Genomic DNA, 17,302 nt, shown 5'->3' on the forward strand with positions numbered 1-17,302 from the left:
GGTCACAGAGCGACAGTCATCATACAACTCATTTATGGACATACACGTCTGTGTTTCAGCCTTTTATTTACATAAATTAGTGTTTCATTTTGCAGAGCTGCCAGGTGAGCGCCCCCTCTGGTGGGGGAATAGATAGTTGTAGAATACAAAAAAACAAGTCTTTTTTCCTTTATGTCTTAAAGTAATTTTCTTTTTTTGCTATCTGAAACAGAAAAGGAAACTCAAATCATTGTTAAAATTTTGTTTGTCCCTTTTTGACACTAAGAATGAGACACGCTTTGTATTTTAATTTTAATTTCAGTATTTTAAAACAAAAATCAAATATCCATTCAATTCTTGTTTTTTAATACCCGTTTCTAAAATAAAAATCCAATGACCAAAAGATACACTGACCCAAATTGTGTCAAATTTACAGACTTTAGGGCCTATACATTAAATTTTAAATTGTGTTGATAAATAAATTACAGAACTTTTTTTTAATGTTCATCATGTTTGAAGCAGAGAGGAGCACCGAGCGGACTAATCATATTAATCRTCAAGKGCCAAAAAATAATCRATTAGTGTTTTTATGACGATTAATTGMACAYGATACRATTAYGCCCAACCCTTAGCTATAAAATYTGTTAGTGACAATAGAMAGAACTGTAATTTACTATCTTGAGTAATTTTGTTTAACTCATTTTCATGGGATTGTTTCAAATGATACAATTGTGTTTCAACGAGAYTAACCTGTATAAATAAAATAAATGTTATACAACATCAAGAACAATGTGCCTTCTTTGTGATGCACTAACAGTGAAATGTGTGTGAGGCAGTGTTCTGAGCAAATGATAAATAATAAAGAATTATTAGAGAGAGGACAGGAGCTGGCAGAGGGAGCATAAAGACTTTGAGACAGATTTGAACTATGTAGCTGTGCTCCTGTGGGACCGGCCTCGATGCTGGGATACTGGGACCAGAGGAACTTTCAGCCGTCCACCAGCCAGGCCTCCAGCAGTCTGATTTACAGCGGCGTTAACGGGGCCCATCAGAGCAGCCACTTTAGGAGAAGATTTAGAACGAGTTGCATGCCAAGCCAATGGCAATGCTTTGCATAGAACACACTTGCAGAAAAAAAAAACATTGTGCAAATGTGGGTATAAATGAGAGCTTGCAATGATCAAATTAAGCTGAGTTTCAGTTTTATGACCATAAAAACAAGCAAATAAACAGGCTGGGTGAGCTGTGCAAGGTGAGATACAAGGAAGTGAAACCACAAAATCATGGAGTGACTTTATCTAAATAAAAGTCAAGTGTGCAAATTCTTTTACCCATTTTGGTTTGCTCATTATTATAACCTTCCACTGATCTGTTATCCTTTTGTTAAGATCACTTCTCGCTTGCTGTTTATCTCATTATTTTTCTCACTCTACCCTTCTTTCATACTTTATGGTGGTAAACTCAAAAATGTGCCATTTTTAATCACAACTTCCTCCTGTACRCCAAAAAATTTCCATAAAGGTGCACCAATAAACCGGCCCCGATTTYGTRWATTTTAGGAGAACAGCAATCAACCRATTTTTACGTGAAAAGTTAATCGTATCCACCAAACTTATCTACCTCTGCAAAGGTCTGAATATCACAGCCACTGTCCCCTTTTCCTCTGCTGTGAGCACTGCCTCAATGTTCTTCAATAAAACAAGTCTGGAATGTTGAAGGTGTGACCTTGCAACACCTGACACTGTTAGAGATAAAAATAATAAAAGAAATATCGGTATTGTCGTAAAAATCTGAATCTGGTCAGGCTTTTTAAAGGTCGGTGATCAACCAGAAACTGCAATCGGTGCAACCCTAATTTCCACTGCTAATGTTAAAAAAATATAATTTCTTAAATTTACCAGATCTTAGGGTGTATTCAGACCAGGAAAGTCCTTTGGTCCAATTGTTTGTTCCGGACCAAAAATGGACTTTATTTATTTTTTGTTTGTTTGGTGCGGTTTGCATTCACATTGTGCTTTTTTGCAAATGAACTATAACTTGTAAACAAAGCCATGAGGCTGACGATCATTGCTCCCATTGGACAAAAAAGGACGGGGGCGGGACTGAGCCACAGATCCAGAAGAAAACAAGAAAGTCCTGCATGCTGCGGTTCTGATGTGCACATTTTTGTTGATAGTACAACTGCAATAGCATTTAAAATGTCAGAAGCAGCTAATTTAATGGTGGTTCCGTGATGATATTCTGATTTTGGAGCGGCGTCAGTAAATGTGCCCCGCAACCCAAAGGAGACGAGGTGCTCTGCGTGTTCTGACCCACAACATGCTGGCAGTAGAGCTGCTAACAGGAGACGACAAAACAGGTATGTTTTCAGTTTATTTAGCTCAGCAACGGTGGCCTGTGAAGTCCAAAAAAGTGCATGTTTAATGCATTTGGTTCGGTTAGAGTCCGGTCTGTATTCACATCAGAAGAGAACTAAAGTGAACCGCACCAGTGTTCATTTGGAAGCGGACCGAGACCACCTCAAAAAGCAGGTCTCGGTCCGGTTGTTTGATCCGCACCAGAGTTCGCATGTGTGTATTCACCACCTGCACAAAAGGTCCGGACCAACGCTGGAAACGAACTCTGGTTCGTTTAAAGTGGAGCAAATTATCAGGTCTGAATACGACCTTAGATTTACTTAATGAAAGTGCACTGAGGGCCTACAGAATATCTCAATTCCACTTACTTAAAAAGATCCTAATTATAGCAACGAACTACAGATCAGAGGGCAGTTTTAAAGGAGGATAACATTATATTAAACATATATTTTCTATTATAGGATAATTTAATGGTTAGGTAAAGTGTCTAATAATAAATGTTTCTTTGCAAACAGCACAGAGCATGAAGTCACACCAATGATTGGACCAGTAAACTTTAAATGCAGCAACATTCTTAATGCAACGTGTTCCTCTGTTTGTCTGCAGTGTTACAAATAGTCCTGCTGACAAGGTGGCTGTCACATGCAGTTTAGCATTTAACTATTTGAGATGACATTATAAYGAGAAGCTCAAAAATCCACCCAGTAAATTGAGGAATGTAAAATGAGCAGTTGATTTCGTTAGGTGACTAAGGCCAAGACAAGATAACAATTTCCATGTGTGTTTGTGTCACTGAGCGTCAGCCCACGTCTGCCTGTGTCTATTCATTTCTCAGATGTTTCCATGTTTTCCACACAAGCAGGATTTAATGGATACAGTGACAAGGTTTTGCGAAGCCACTCCTGTTTGCCACAGGATGAACTGTCAACATCTCAGCGAATAATCACATTTACACTACAACCAGATCTGCCAGCAGGCAGAGCAGCTGAATAAACAATCCACAGGGGCAGGAGGACGCTTTACAGCTGCTGCAATTCAAAAATAAGACAAAGTGAGACCAAAAAAAAAGATGCGTTTTCTGCCTGCCTGCCTGTAAGCTTAGATTTATTGTTAATCAGACTTTGCCCCTGTAGGAAGACACTTCACGGGTCACTTTGACACAGCAACCAATCCTGTTGAGCAAATTGGATCTTTACAAGAACCTGAGCCTTCAAGGTCTGAGGACGATCTTAGGATTGAAAATACAAGAACARTTCAAGAAAATCCAGTTCATCAGCATCACAAATATATATTAATGCAACACAGTCATCATACTAGGGTTGGGCAATATTGGCAAAAAATAAATTACGATTAATTGTGATATTTAGCCGATAACGATTAATTAGACGATTAACCCCTGGAGTCCCTGGACACCCTTATGTCCTGGTCACATGACCAATTTAGTGGGAAAGATTTGCTCTTCATAAAAATCTGTTCCAAATTGTGTCAAAATTACAGACTTCAGGCTATACATCAAATTTTAAATTGTGTTGATAGATAAATGAATTACAGAACTTTTTTTTAAATGTTCGTCATATTTGAAGCTGAGAGGAGCACCGAGTGGACTCTGCCTGGTGGCATTAATCGTATTAATTGTCAAGTGCCAAAAATTAATCGATTAATGTTTTTCTGACGGTTAATCACACACGATACGATTATGCCCAACCCTACATCATACTTAGTGAGAATCTGTTTTGTTCCAGTTAATTAAAAAAAAAAAAAAAAACTCTGCAATTGCCTCTCTTGTATCCATCACTAGCCGTGTAGCCACGTCAATACTTCAAACAGTACAGCCTTGCACACATTTCAGAGTGGGCTTTGATATACACTACTGCAGTTCAGTTTACAGTCACATCTGTGCTCACCGAGTCTGTATATATCTCCAGGTGCACATGCAGCAGGAACGATAACAGTAATATTTCTTGACGGCATGCCTGAACAATCTCGACCTTTGATGCAGAAACCCTGAAGTTCCTCAAGAGGAGCAACAGGATGAAAAGGTCAGTCTGAAACATCTACGTTAAACTACTTGCTGGTGAAACAAATCKTGTTTCCATTAGTAAAATCTTTAGCTTCTATAGCTGCACCTGTAAAACAGCTATAGCTACGCTGCGCAAATCGTTAAATATTTATAAAATCGTAGGTTTTAAAATTTGTTGGGATCAGGATTTCTTACTACACTGATATTACAGAAAATCTAACAGTTAGATCTCGCCATAATTTATTGTTTTGTTAATTCCTAGTATCAAAAGCATTTAGGGCTACTGGTTTGTCCGAACCAGGTTATAAATAAAACAAGACAGCTAACAGGAGCTCATCAGCTACTTATCAAATGGGGAAAAAGGGCTTCACCATYTTGATCTTCTACTGTACATTTCACAAAGCACATATTTCATTTCTCATACGAGAGATCGTCTGTTGTGTCCTCATTTTACTCAAGAACAACACTGCCTTTGTCAGTTGTTTTTGTGCCTATTTCTTAGTCACCATTGTAACAGCATTGTGAGTGGGTGTCCCTTGATTTCATGCCACAGAAAACAAAAGAACAATATTTCCAGTCTAGAGAAACCACAAAGCAGACATAAACTAAAATATTTGGATGCACATAGCTCTGCTTGTACCTTGTTAATTCCAAACTACAAGAGTTACTTTGATACTAATCATCTTCCTGTTGATTTACCTGACTCGATTGCTGCAAAACTTTGTGAACTGAGGCTGGTTGAGGTAAATCTGTCGAGCGTCTTCTTGGTCGGCTAGTGATGTCTTCTCTGATGTGTCTTCTGTCTTTTCATAACCTGCAGAATAAATGAAAGGACATTTTCACATACAGTTAATAATAATAAACATAAGCACTAACAAAAGTAAGATTGTTAGTTTAAAATCTGCAAAGGAGTCTTTGGAGTCTGAAAAAGACTATGTTTATTTGACCATCACCCCCTCCTGGAAAACAAAAGAAACTAAAAACAATTTGGAGCATCCTACGGTCTGTTTCTCGCAAAAAGAAACTTCCAAAAACCTAAGTTGAAGAAGAAAAAAAAAACTAACCTAACCTAGTTATTTTTTTAATTCACCATCTTTTGTAATTTCATCATTTGTCATCTCAAACAAACAGAATAAAAACTAATTAGAAACAGACGTGTGCATTCAATAAAGCTACATTAACAAGTCACACAAGTCTAACAGAGCCRTTTTTAATAAGAATATTGTCTGCCTATTGAACGGTCTAATAAAAGAAGCAATAAAGGATTTCAAACAGCAATCAGTTCCCATCACAGAAGCCTCAGCCTGAGGGCATTATAGCCAAGTCCCCAAAGAAAATGTGATCTGGTTGGCTGATAGCTTTCAYTGGAAGAAACAGGTGGTTGTAAAAGTAAGGAAACTCAAAGTCCCTCTGCTGAACGCTAATAATCTTAGAGAACATATGTGCTGTATTCTTTAGGCTGTTCTTTCCCCCACAGACAAGCAGATAAACAGGAAGTTAAAAAAACAAAACCTCTGATGATCTGTGTTTGCATTTTCATTCGTTTAAAAACAAATTCAAACATCGCCGTGCTACTCTTCAAAGACTATTTGTCGTAGGAAGTGTGTGATTCATGTTCAGCATTTCCTGCTCAGAGACATCCTGATGGAAAAGTCTGCTGCAGTCTGGTGTGCAGAAAATTCAACAAGGAAGTACTAACAAAGACTATTTTCTGTGTCGGAMTCAACATTTTTCTTACTAAAACCATGTGTCACCTCAATTTTTGATGCATAAAATTAAGAACTGACAAGTCATTTTTATTATTCCTCCAATTATTATTTTCCTCTTACACTGTCTTCTGATTTCAATTCGTCAGGATAGGCAGAAGCACCATTTCTGTGCTGGAAAACCACTTTCCTTGTTTGGATAAAATCCTCTGCCTACGTCTCTGGAAACACAAGGTCCTGCTTTGCTTCTGCTGAGTTCAAAAAAGTAGAAGAAACTCTGCTGGCGAAATAAACACTACTGGGACCAGATGAGGGCTGCGTGTGGGTTGCAAAAATGCTTATACGTGTTTAATACTGCGGGTTTTGATTGACAAATGTCTTTTTTGAAAAGAAAAGTCTAACATGTTCAGAACATCGGTGTAAGCAACATAGAAGGAATAAGTAATACAATATTTGATTCTGATTTTTTATCTAAAAATATAACTRACTTTAAGTGTTTTAAAACATTTTAGGTTATTGATAAATGCTAAAATATGTTTAGTTAATACGGAGCCCACGAGGGGACGTAGATTTTTTTCTTTTGCGTTCCCATGCAATAGCATTGCGTTACCTCGAAATACTTTTGTGTTACCTCGCAATACCTTTTGCGTTCCCTYGCAAAAGCAGTTTATCACTGTTGTGCCTGCCAATTTATTAACAAACTCACATGTTCACCATTAGCGAGTTAGCCTACTGCTTTAATTCAGCTTCAGAATGAATATATCACACAGCCACGCATGGAAGTATGTCATTACGCCGATATTTTAACACAGTGCAGCTACGCAACATCAATGTCAATTTCACGAACTTGTGGCAACACATCCTGTTTTGGTAACYGGATATTTCAAAATAAAAGTCTGATTTAATTCAGTTACAAAACAATCTTTTGCGTGGGAACGCAAAACAATTTTGCGAGGTAACGCAAAAGTATTGCGAGGTAACGCAATACTATTGTGTGGGAACGCAAAAGAAAAAAATCTCCCCATGTCCCCTCACGGGCTCCGTAAATGAAAATTATGCTTACGTCAGCTGCTTTATACCTTTAGAAGTTAATATGAGACTAATGTTTTGTACTTTTTCTTACTGAAAGAAGTCCTTTTTGAAGAGGAATAAAAAGGCTCATTGGGTTCATTCTTGCCTTTCCTTGTGTTTGGATTGATATATTTGCATAAGCTGTTTGTTTGTTTAGCTCTCTGACTCAGCTTTAGTTGTGAGTAGCTGCTGTATAATTAAACTGAGTTGAAATGAAGCAAGTTGAATTAAATATATCTGTAACACTGCCCACAGCAATCCCAAGAGAGAACCACTGTAAAGCTCCGAGGTCAAGAGTAGTCCCGGACTATCATGTTCCATGAATGTGATCCACAGGGTTCTGGACGACCTTTGGTCATGTGTGGTGGGGTTAGAGGAAGTGAGGCAAAGCAGTCATAGCATAGCTTCCATATATAAACAWAACAAAGCATAAGGTTCGTATGGAAAAAGGCTGTGAGTGAGCGAATGCAGTTTCTTGAAGCATCAACAACAACGAAACTCAAAGTGTTGGCATTCTGTAACCTGAGTGACTACGATATGACCCGGCTGTAACCAGAGCCTGGTCTGCAGTATTTCCTTCATGTCATGTCAASGGAACAAAGTAGAAACTGACACAGCCCTCTTAGTCAAACCAGTCAGTTTCTCTTCTCTTTGCTTCCTTTCTTTTTCTCACCTTACAGCCAACACTTTCTCACTCATGTAACACAAACCCTGMATCTTCAATTACAGCTTTTGTTATTTTAATAGTCCACTTGGCTTTGCCCAGAGGATCCACAAAGCATTTACTTTTTATATCATATTCGTTGTTTACTTTAAAGTTATAGTTACAAAATGTTTTGAATAAAATACTTAAGAAGTAACCATCTTCTCTTAATGTCTTATCTTGATAGTAACCCCCTTTGCCATGCGCTGTATTGCTAAAAATAAATGGCTCCAGTAGTCCTTTGGGCAMCGGGGAAACCACTGGTTGGTTAGCCTGACCTTGTTATGTAACATGTCACATCAGCAAAGGTGCTTTATTGGATTACTGTTAAACCAATCACTGTGTTAGGACAGGAGTCTACAACCTACAATAAGTAACAAGACAAAGTACATCACCGTTCACCAGTAAAGGATATGTGTACATAGTTTACTGTACTAAGAACTCCCTCTGCTTCAGTTATTATTGGTTGCATGAAGCAAGAGATAAGTTGGATGGTTTTGACTTTCGAGAATCTAAAAGTGAGACAATAGATATATAATATTTTTTCAACAAATGTGTGAGCCGCTTYATCTCAGTGGAAACTAAAGTTTTGATCCATGTTCTTTGGGAGAATTAAAAGAAAAATAACATAACCTAAGGATTGAAAAACCATCTGAAGTCTTGTAACTACATTGTATTTGAGCGTTCGATGTATTTTTTTAATACAGCCATGTAAGTGTGGAGCCTCGTTCTTGAGAAAAGGTAACAAGTGCTAAAGTCATGGGCGTCAGAACCATTTTAAAGGTSTAGGTGGCACACTGGTGGCGGGGGGTGTCTGGGGGCCCTCCCCCAGAAAATAGGTGGTGTTGAATAGGCCATTTCCTGCATTCTGGTGTATTTTAACAGGTTCTTAAACATACTTTTGCCTACATAAAAAACACTTGATTTAATAATTATTTCAGAGACTCATTCTTCATTAAACTAGTTATATCATTCTGATGAAAAAAATAGGTCTACAGGTTCCTTCCTATCCTGGTGCCACCACAATTTCTGCCACTTTCTACAACTTAAAGTGATAAAAATTAAATAAGAGCAGGACACATATTCCCCCACGCTTTTTATACTATTCAAAATATAATAAAATTCCGTTTAATCATGCTGTAGATCAGTGGTTCCCAAAGTTGGGGTCGGGACCCACAGTGGGGTCCTGAAACATCAAAGTGGGGTCCTGAAATTATTTTCTGAATTAATTACACGAAAAATTGACAACTAACAACATTTTTAGCTTTTGCTGTTACAAAATGATAAGATTAGTGTACTTAAAATGGACAATAATAATGTTATAAATAATGTTACTGTGCTCTTGTTTATTTGACGCAAAAACAACAGACAACAGCTGGGGGCGCAGGTCTCTACTGATAATATTTTGTGGGTCAAAAGCTGAWAAGTTTGGGAACCACTGCTGTAGATTATGCCTTCAAATTAGTAGTTTCATAAACTTTACACAACCGTCTTCACAGCACCTTCATCATTGTCATCACTCACTTGAGCCACAGAACTCTGTCCCTACATGCTGACACTGACTCTCATCAGCTCCTGCATCACATGAAGATGGATTAGGGTTTTTTTCATAGCCAGCTGAAGTCAGTCAGCTTTAAAGTCAAAAAATATCATGAAATAAGATCAATAAATAACAGATGACTATTTGGTCTTGTTTAATTAGTGATTGTTAGTCAACAGTCTCATCATCTGTTTATTAAAAATTAAAGTTGTCAGACATGAACCCAGCTATGTTTTACGCTGAAACTATTCTAAAAAGAAGGGAAAAAAACTACTCTCACAATACGTTTTAGGATACAATTATTTYATATTTTAGTAAAAACACCCAACAAACTTCTGATGAGATCATTTTGTTCTTGCTGATAATAATATCACCAGCTGATCACTCTGTCCTTTAACACATGCTGTAAATTACAGCAATAATTAGTCGTGATATCTAAGCTCTAGCCAGCGGCTAACTGCATTAACTTTACACAGGATAAATCTGTCCTGTGGAGAGTTTAACTTACTTTCTGCTTCGCTGTAAAGAATCTCCTAATGTTCTGTGTGTCTGTGGAGGGATCCAATTACTCATCATCACCCACGCTGCCTTCTAGTAGCAGCTAGAAGTTGGTTTTAGGTTGAATATTTGTGTTCCAGTAATTCAGCGTTGTCTTATGTCATCTGATGAGATTAATGTGGAGGGGTCCAAACGGATACTTTTGAARAGTGGGGGGGGACACGTCCCCTTCACTTACTATTGTTGCGACGACTATTGTTGCGACGCCTATGGCTAGAGAGTTCACTTTTGTGTCAAGAGGCTACCCATCAAGCCAAAATGAACAGTTTGCAGTCAACAGCTCACCTGGTAACACTGCAGTAACAGATCGTTAGCACTGCACCTAACAAGGGTATTCGGAAATCCATTATATTAAAAACAAGCTCACTAAGTCTGAACTGAAAAAGGACAGGTTTACAGAACCCCATGTAAAATCTATCATTGTAGGTTTTACTCTTAAAGCTGCTGCATGTAGTTTCTTGAAAACCCAAAAACTTAGAAAAATTTTGAACAGATACAACCTTGTAGTCCCTCCCCACTGCTCTCAGCTCTCCTTCCTAAAGGGCTCGACACACGGGAGGCGACGTCGCTCGCTCTCCATTCATTTCCTATGGAGCCTGTGCGGTGAGGCGACAATCGCTTGCCCTCCTCCAGCTAAGCGACCGGCGAAAATAGTGCATGTGAAATTTCGCGTTCGTACACGTACACGTGCACACGCGAGCTTGCGACGCGACATATGAAAGTTGAAAAATGTTCAACTTTTGTCGCTGTCGCTTAGCGTACAACCAATCAGCGAGGGTTTCATTGACTGACCAATGAGAGTATGCTACACACTGCAGTTAGCTAACACTTTCACTAAGTGATTACTAAAAAGCTTTGTGGGAATTTATTGGCACCAGGGTGAAGTTTATGGTAAGTTTTTCCTCATAAAACTGTATCTTGATGTGTGTTTGTTTTTCAATATCATTAGCATCGCAAGATTTGTTTAGTTTACAYGTCCGTAATGCACACCCGCCTTCAGAGTCAAGAACCAATCAAATTTTGTGAAGACAAGCGACCTGAGAGCGCGATTCGCAATGCTGCGATCGCTATCGCATCCCGTGTGTCGGGTTTCACCCTGGCTGCGATGACAGCCGTTAATCGCTGTAGTTTGTCGCTGCCCGTGTGTCGAGCCCTTCAGCTCCTCCCCCWCAGCAGGGCCCAGAGTCGGGAGCGTGCACGCTTGTAAACAGGAAGGCAGGGACGGGGGGTGGGCAAGAACAGCTCGTGCATGAGACAAACCTCACTTTTGATTGGCTGTTCGTCTCCGGGTCGGAGAGATTTTAACAGAGGGCAGAAGGACCACCGGGAGGAGCCAGAGGACTTTTTCCCCCCTTTTTTCCCCCAGAGATTATCTGTCTAATATCAATCTGTCAGGACATAGTGACAGTTTTAACAAATATGTCAAAAATATATATTTTAAAAAGTTACRGACTRCAGCTTTAAAATACAGTACAATGGTTTTCAGGCAGAACTTTCGTCTTGTTTGGCACTTACCCACAACTTAAGATACCATAGAAATCAGTTATACACCAATTTATTAACAATTTACACGTCTCCTTCACACTACGCAACAATTTCCAACAAATATAGTCAAGATGAAAAATTTAAGAAGCTTTAAATATCAAGGAATTGCTGGATTGTTGACAGTAAAAACTTGGGACTATCTTTGCAAGTATAATACCAGTGTGAATCTGCAGCCCAGAGGAGGGGGTTAAGTAGATGTGATTGATGCTGCGCCTCTGAGTTCTGAATGAGCCTTCGCAGCAGGAGCCAGTGTGCTGGAGTAGGCCAGGTGCTGCAATGCACCAGTTGCTGGTTTTTACTTTTCCTGGTGACCTTAAAAGTGGGAGACACTACTTCAACAGTATTTTAATACTGTATATCTGAATCTAATTATGATTTTAAAAAGTATAATTTAAAAAAATACATTTTGTCTGGGCTGAGGTGTGCATCTTTCTAAAGCTCATGTCTAAGAAGTCTGTGAACCCTAAAATGATGGGTTTTTGATTCGTTTTGAGAGTATACTAACATATATTCTGCAGGCCTGAAACTACCCTGGAGCATCAAGAAGCTGAAACATTGCCCTTTATAACTTTCAAGACCAAGAGAATTTAGTTTTTTTCCCTACTGAAACACAAGAAACCAACAATGAACAACATACTTTGGAGTCTAAAAAAAGTTGAAACTTTAAAACTAAGCTCGACATTTTAAAAAATGGCAAAAAAATATTTAAATTATAAGAAAGTAAATAAATTTAGAGAAATTAAACATTTTAATCAGCTTCTTATATTTGTATAAAAGCAATTTGTTTCACTAATGTTGTATTAACAAATGTAAAGTATTGTTCTTTCTAGGTCTAGTAACATCCACCTACCTTGCTGCTCAACACTTTTCGTTCCTGGTGAAGTATTTTCCGGCGTCTTCAGCATGACAACAAATTTATTTGTATGGCTTTCCAAAAGCAGGGCTCAGTTGGGGAATTGATTTACAAAAGTATTGTTATAGCCCACATTGTTCAGAGCCCGAAAATTTAAAAAAAAAAAAAAAAAGAACAGCCAGAGTCACTGTGTTGCTTAAGGTAAAACAAAAACAAAGAAAAAAGACTGCATCAAATTTAGTAGTTTTTGTTCTGCTGCATCCACAGTAAGCCTGAGGGCCTCTCCAGCCAGAACCTACAGCAGGAGGAGAACTAATTCAGGTGCCATTACTGCCAGCAGACTGAGGCTGAGAAGCAGAGCGTGGACTAACTTTAGYAAGCAGCAGTACAACACAGTGGGGGTGGAGTCAATCTGCAGGATAACAGAGGAGTTTAAAGCAACATTTTGCTTGGGCATTTGTCAAAAACACTGGACAAATAAAAGTGTTTGCATAGGAGCACCTTACTGTGCTAATATTTAATAAATTACTTGACTGCGAAGCAGTGTGCCATTTGCTGGAAACATAAATAGTCGAATATGGTTTTACTGAACTTCTAAGGAATTTAGTTCAACTTTTAGTGCAATATTTCACCTCCGTTAGGAACATGGATGGTAAAATCTACACATATTCAAAGTTGAGTAAACTTTATCTTGCCATAAGCTTACAATTTTTAAAAAAAGGATTCCTGAGGTTCTTCTCTTGACTTTGAACAAAATCTTCGGGACATCTTGTATTCTTTGAACAAATGAAAATGAAAATGAGATGACAATTAAAATGATCACCAATTTTATCATTCCTCAAAAGCATTTGCACTCTGACCGGGATTTGCTGCATCTATTTTTGCACACCTGATCCAATCAAAGGCTCCAGATTGATCACTTTAATTGGATTTGAGAGTAAAAGAAAAACAAAGACCCAAATGGTGTCAAAGACAGTCAAACCTGGTCTAGTCTTGTTGCAATTAATGTAGTAAACTGCCGCCACTGATGTCTTTGAAAGAACTGCAACTAGTAAAAATAGTCTGTGTGCTTAATTTCTGATCTGTATCATATCGGTCTAACTGAACCACAAAAGTAAAGAGCTAAATAAAGWTCAGAAGAAATAGAAAGGAAAAACAGACAGCTTGAGGGGGAATCCTCTAGAGGAAGGATCTATGCCTCCAAGAGTTGAAATGCATTTGGATGAAGGCCAGATGTCAAGATTATCGCTTGTGTCAGCCAGTATATATAGGCCGGTGGAACTATAGTCACAAAAGGGCGTGTATTTTGGACAGGGTGCTYAATTGGGGGGAAAAAYTGTCTAAAAAGGCTTGGCCAAGACATGGCTTTACCATTAATCTTGTAAACTTTACTGAGTATTGCATATTACAGACTTGTCAAACATTTACTTTAACCAAAAGCAAAGACGGTCTACAAAGGATAAGAAAATTCTTATTCTGGCATACATCTAGGTGGTGGTTTTTGTTCTGCTTTGTTTTCTTAAGACCAAAACTTGGGTTTGTCACTATCTGTATGGTTAAAAAAAAAGGCCTAAATTAAACAATTAAACACAAAATAAYTAAAAATAAACCTAACACATACACATTGGTACACATACACATTAATATCTTGTAATAAAGTATGAGCTCTGGTGAGACAGAAATAGTGTAAGTGGAATAAATATTCCTTTTTATACCTTGACTGAAATACAATCAAGGCAATACTGTAACTAATGGCTGCAATGACACAAGTAATGACCATCAGGGTAGACGWCTTGGGACTGAAATGTCACAGGTTCAATTCCTCACCATGTCCATAWGTCAATGTGTCCTTGAGCAGGACACRTATTCCCTRTTTCCTGTGTGGCTTACATAGYTGCCCGCTGCTCCTCTGATKGGTTCAAAATGCAGAGAACATTGTATGGCTTACACAATAATGAAATATAGCACTTCTACACACACCATCTTTGATTACATTGTGATGAATTAACTGGATCCATAATTCTTTAGATAAACATCAATAAATCCCAAGTTGTACAATATATCCTGTTCAGTCCAACCCAGATACAGAACAAGCACTGATGAGCCCCAGAGATTGATGGGATGATCAATAAAGTGTGGGTGAAAAGGCCWGTGGCATTGACAGAATCAGGCTCCCACAAAATATATTCGATAATAACGTGGCAGCTGAGGGAAGGCTGCTTGAAGCCAATGACACTGATCTACCATCAACACGTGAAAAGCAGCCAAACCGCAGTGACTAACAACAACATCAACAAAAATAGACTTCTCTAAAAGTCATAAAATACAGAAGAATGACAAGTGACTTTGCATTTATGGAAACGTTTCAAGTATATCCCAAAATGTAACAAAACTAGAACAGTGTCAGCTTACCATCTTAACMCAGTGAAATTATCACCAAATTTGTTCCAAAGTGATGTACTTTTTGGGTCTTTATCTCAGTGCCAAGAGAGCGTAATATCTGCTCACTGCTACTAAAGAAAGATCTCTACATGATTCATTCAGGCTATATGAATATTTCAGTAGACAAAGCAGCTACAGTCTATTCATGGAAACTAAAGTCCCGGAGATGAAAGCCCCTCCCCATCTTCCACCATTTACCTTTTTTTTAGGCAGGTAATCTCATTGAGACMTRTACWGTAGTCTCATTTACAAGAGAGACCTGTGACAAACATGTGACATCAGTTACACAAACATCATGAAAAATCATGTTATCATTTAAAAGAAAGCAGAGTTAAAACACAATCTAAGAGCTAGAGAAGGCTTCAAACGATTTTTCTTTAAGGTGTGTTCAAAATGTCCCAGTGAGATCAAACTGGACAGTTTCAGTGCTTGCTGCAGTGAATTTCAGGAAGCTGGAGCAGAACAGGAGAAGGCCTTTCTTTTCAAGTTCTGTGCAAACTGACGGGACACTGAAGGAGATCAATCTTGAGAGCGTAGGCTATGACTRTACTGTCTTTGTGACATYGTGGAATGTAAATAGGGAGGCAACAGGCAGAGGACAGATTTTTAAATAAATGTATACCAATATATGTCTGTGTGTAGATAATGACGGCCAGTTTACCAGTGAGTACAGGGTACAGTAGTGTGTGAGTGGTTTACATTTTCTTCTGAATTGCAATGCTCCATGATAAGCAATGTCCAACATGTAGAGAGCTGGCCAGGGCAGCCATGTCAACAACATAACCATAGTTCAGTAGTGGTAGGACGGCTGCAGGCATTTGTGAATGGAAAGAAGGGCTGATGGGGACTGCAGGTAGTMCATCCATAAGTCGCTTATCAGATCACAGTGTTGTAACCAGCAYTCACAACAACAACAACAGGACAGCTGCAGAATTAATCCTCATTTCCTGTTTGGCCCAGTCTGGCTCCTCATAGGCTAAGACCACAGTAGGACGGAAAGTCCAGGGACAGCACAGGCAGCTGGGGATGGCAGTGACGTCACAGGGCTGGCCCGGCTGAGCTTAGTGAGGGATATACAGGGAGAGAACCCTTTCCACTGTGAGCGACTTTATGAATGATCAAAAGCAAGGGCATCTGTTCCGCACAGTGCAACGACCTGCAAACTGAGACCTGAAAACTGAATGCCAGCCACACTGGTTGTTCCCCCTCATCTTCACTAAAACCCTACTTCCTGCATTAAACCAATGTCACACTGACAACAACACAGCATGCACCTTATAAGCTTAGAAGCACCAGCTTTTTAACATGCTGCAAATGAGCATGTTTAAATGCTGACCTGATATATTTGCATGTCTTGTTAGCATGCTAATACATGCCAAATAAAGTAAACACAAAAAACAGTGCAGAAACCCGAGAGCATCTTGTTTGTTTGTTTGGCTCAAAGCACTAAACATAAATGTCACTAAAACCAAATTTTCGACCAAAGCTGATTAAACTTATGCCTATTTAAAAATACAATATATACAAAACAACTAACTAGGACCTATGCTAGCAGCTACTTTCAGCTGCAACAGACCAAGTCAATGGTTGTTCCTGTTGTCAGTTTAGATGGATCAGATGTGACAACTGGGCTGTTGTTTTATGTCTGACTGGTTCAGYAAGACTCAGCTCTGGAGACAAATAATATGATTGTTTATTCATGCTGCCTGAAATGACAAGTGACTGAACTGCCATAGTGTAAACACAACTGACATTTGAATTATCAAAAGACCAAAAGAAAGAGTTGAACATAGCTGCCATTTAAAGGGACTATCATTTAAAATCAACTTTTTTGACTTTTATATCATGTTATAATGTTATCCTCTCATCAAAAACATGCCCARAGTCTTACTTTGACTCATTCATGCACGTTTGAGAAATCCTGTAGTGTCCTGAGGCAGCCAGGCAGGGGAGTWAAAACGACTGGTTGGGACTAGAACCGCCTTTTGGGACCATCTCCGCCTCTGGGCTGTGTCTCCAAGCYGAGCTTCCTCATCACGGAGCASACCTCCCCACCCCYCACCCCCTGYCCATGACTCCTGCAGGCTCTAAGCAGCAACAAAGCAAAGAACTGGTGAAATTGAAAGTGAAACTGAAACTGTCTGCTGAGCTCCTAACATTACTTCTCACTCAATGGAGCTCTTTTCAGATTCAAAATACCTTTGAGGGCATGTATTTTTAGATGCCAAGTAAAATGCATCATAGCCACACACCCCCACACCCCCAAATGGGCGGGACAGAAGCGGAAGGTAGTAGCGTTTATAAGAGGATGTGATGAGGAGACAAGTTTATTTTCTATTTAAACATAAAAACAGCATTTTAATACCAACTAAAGGTGACATAGATACTTTATTATGGTATAGGATTTAAATATAAGCCTGAGATGAGAAACACATAATATTGTCCCTTTAATATTTTTACTCAACTGCAATGATCCCTGTGGGCATATAACAACAACATCAACAATAACAATATCAACAATAACAATA

At 38.7% G+C, this 17,302-nt stretch overlaps 1 protein-coding gene across 9 annotated transcripts in view; it reads right to left on the reverse strand.

Moving 5' to 3' along the window:
• atp8a1 (ATPase phospholipid transporting 8A1) overlaps positions 1-17,302 on the reverse strand; it is a gene marked incomplete at its 3' end in the record, with an annotated part of 86,277 nt that overhangs the window by 60,502 nt on the left and 8,473 nt on the right. For all 9 annotated transcript variants that reach the window (XM_014019567.1, XM_014019569.1, XM_014019566.1 and 6 more), the window contains 1 exon segment: positions 5,056-5,170. In XM_014019567.1, the coding sequence (XP_013875021.1) occupies positions 5,056-5,170 (115 nt within the window).

The sequence above is a fragment of the Austrofundulus limnaeus genome, unplaced genomic scaffold (genome assembly GCF_001266775.1).
Source record: "Austrofundulus limnaeus strain Quisiro unplaced genomic scaffold, Austrofundulus_limnaeus-1.0 Scaffold224, whole genome shotgun sequence".
Classification (NCBI taxonomy): Eukaryota; Metazoa; Chordata; class Actinopteri; order Cyprinodontiformes; family Rivulidae; genus Austrofundulus; species Austrofundulus limnaeus.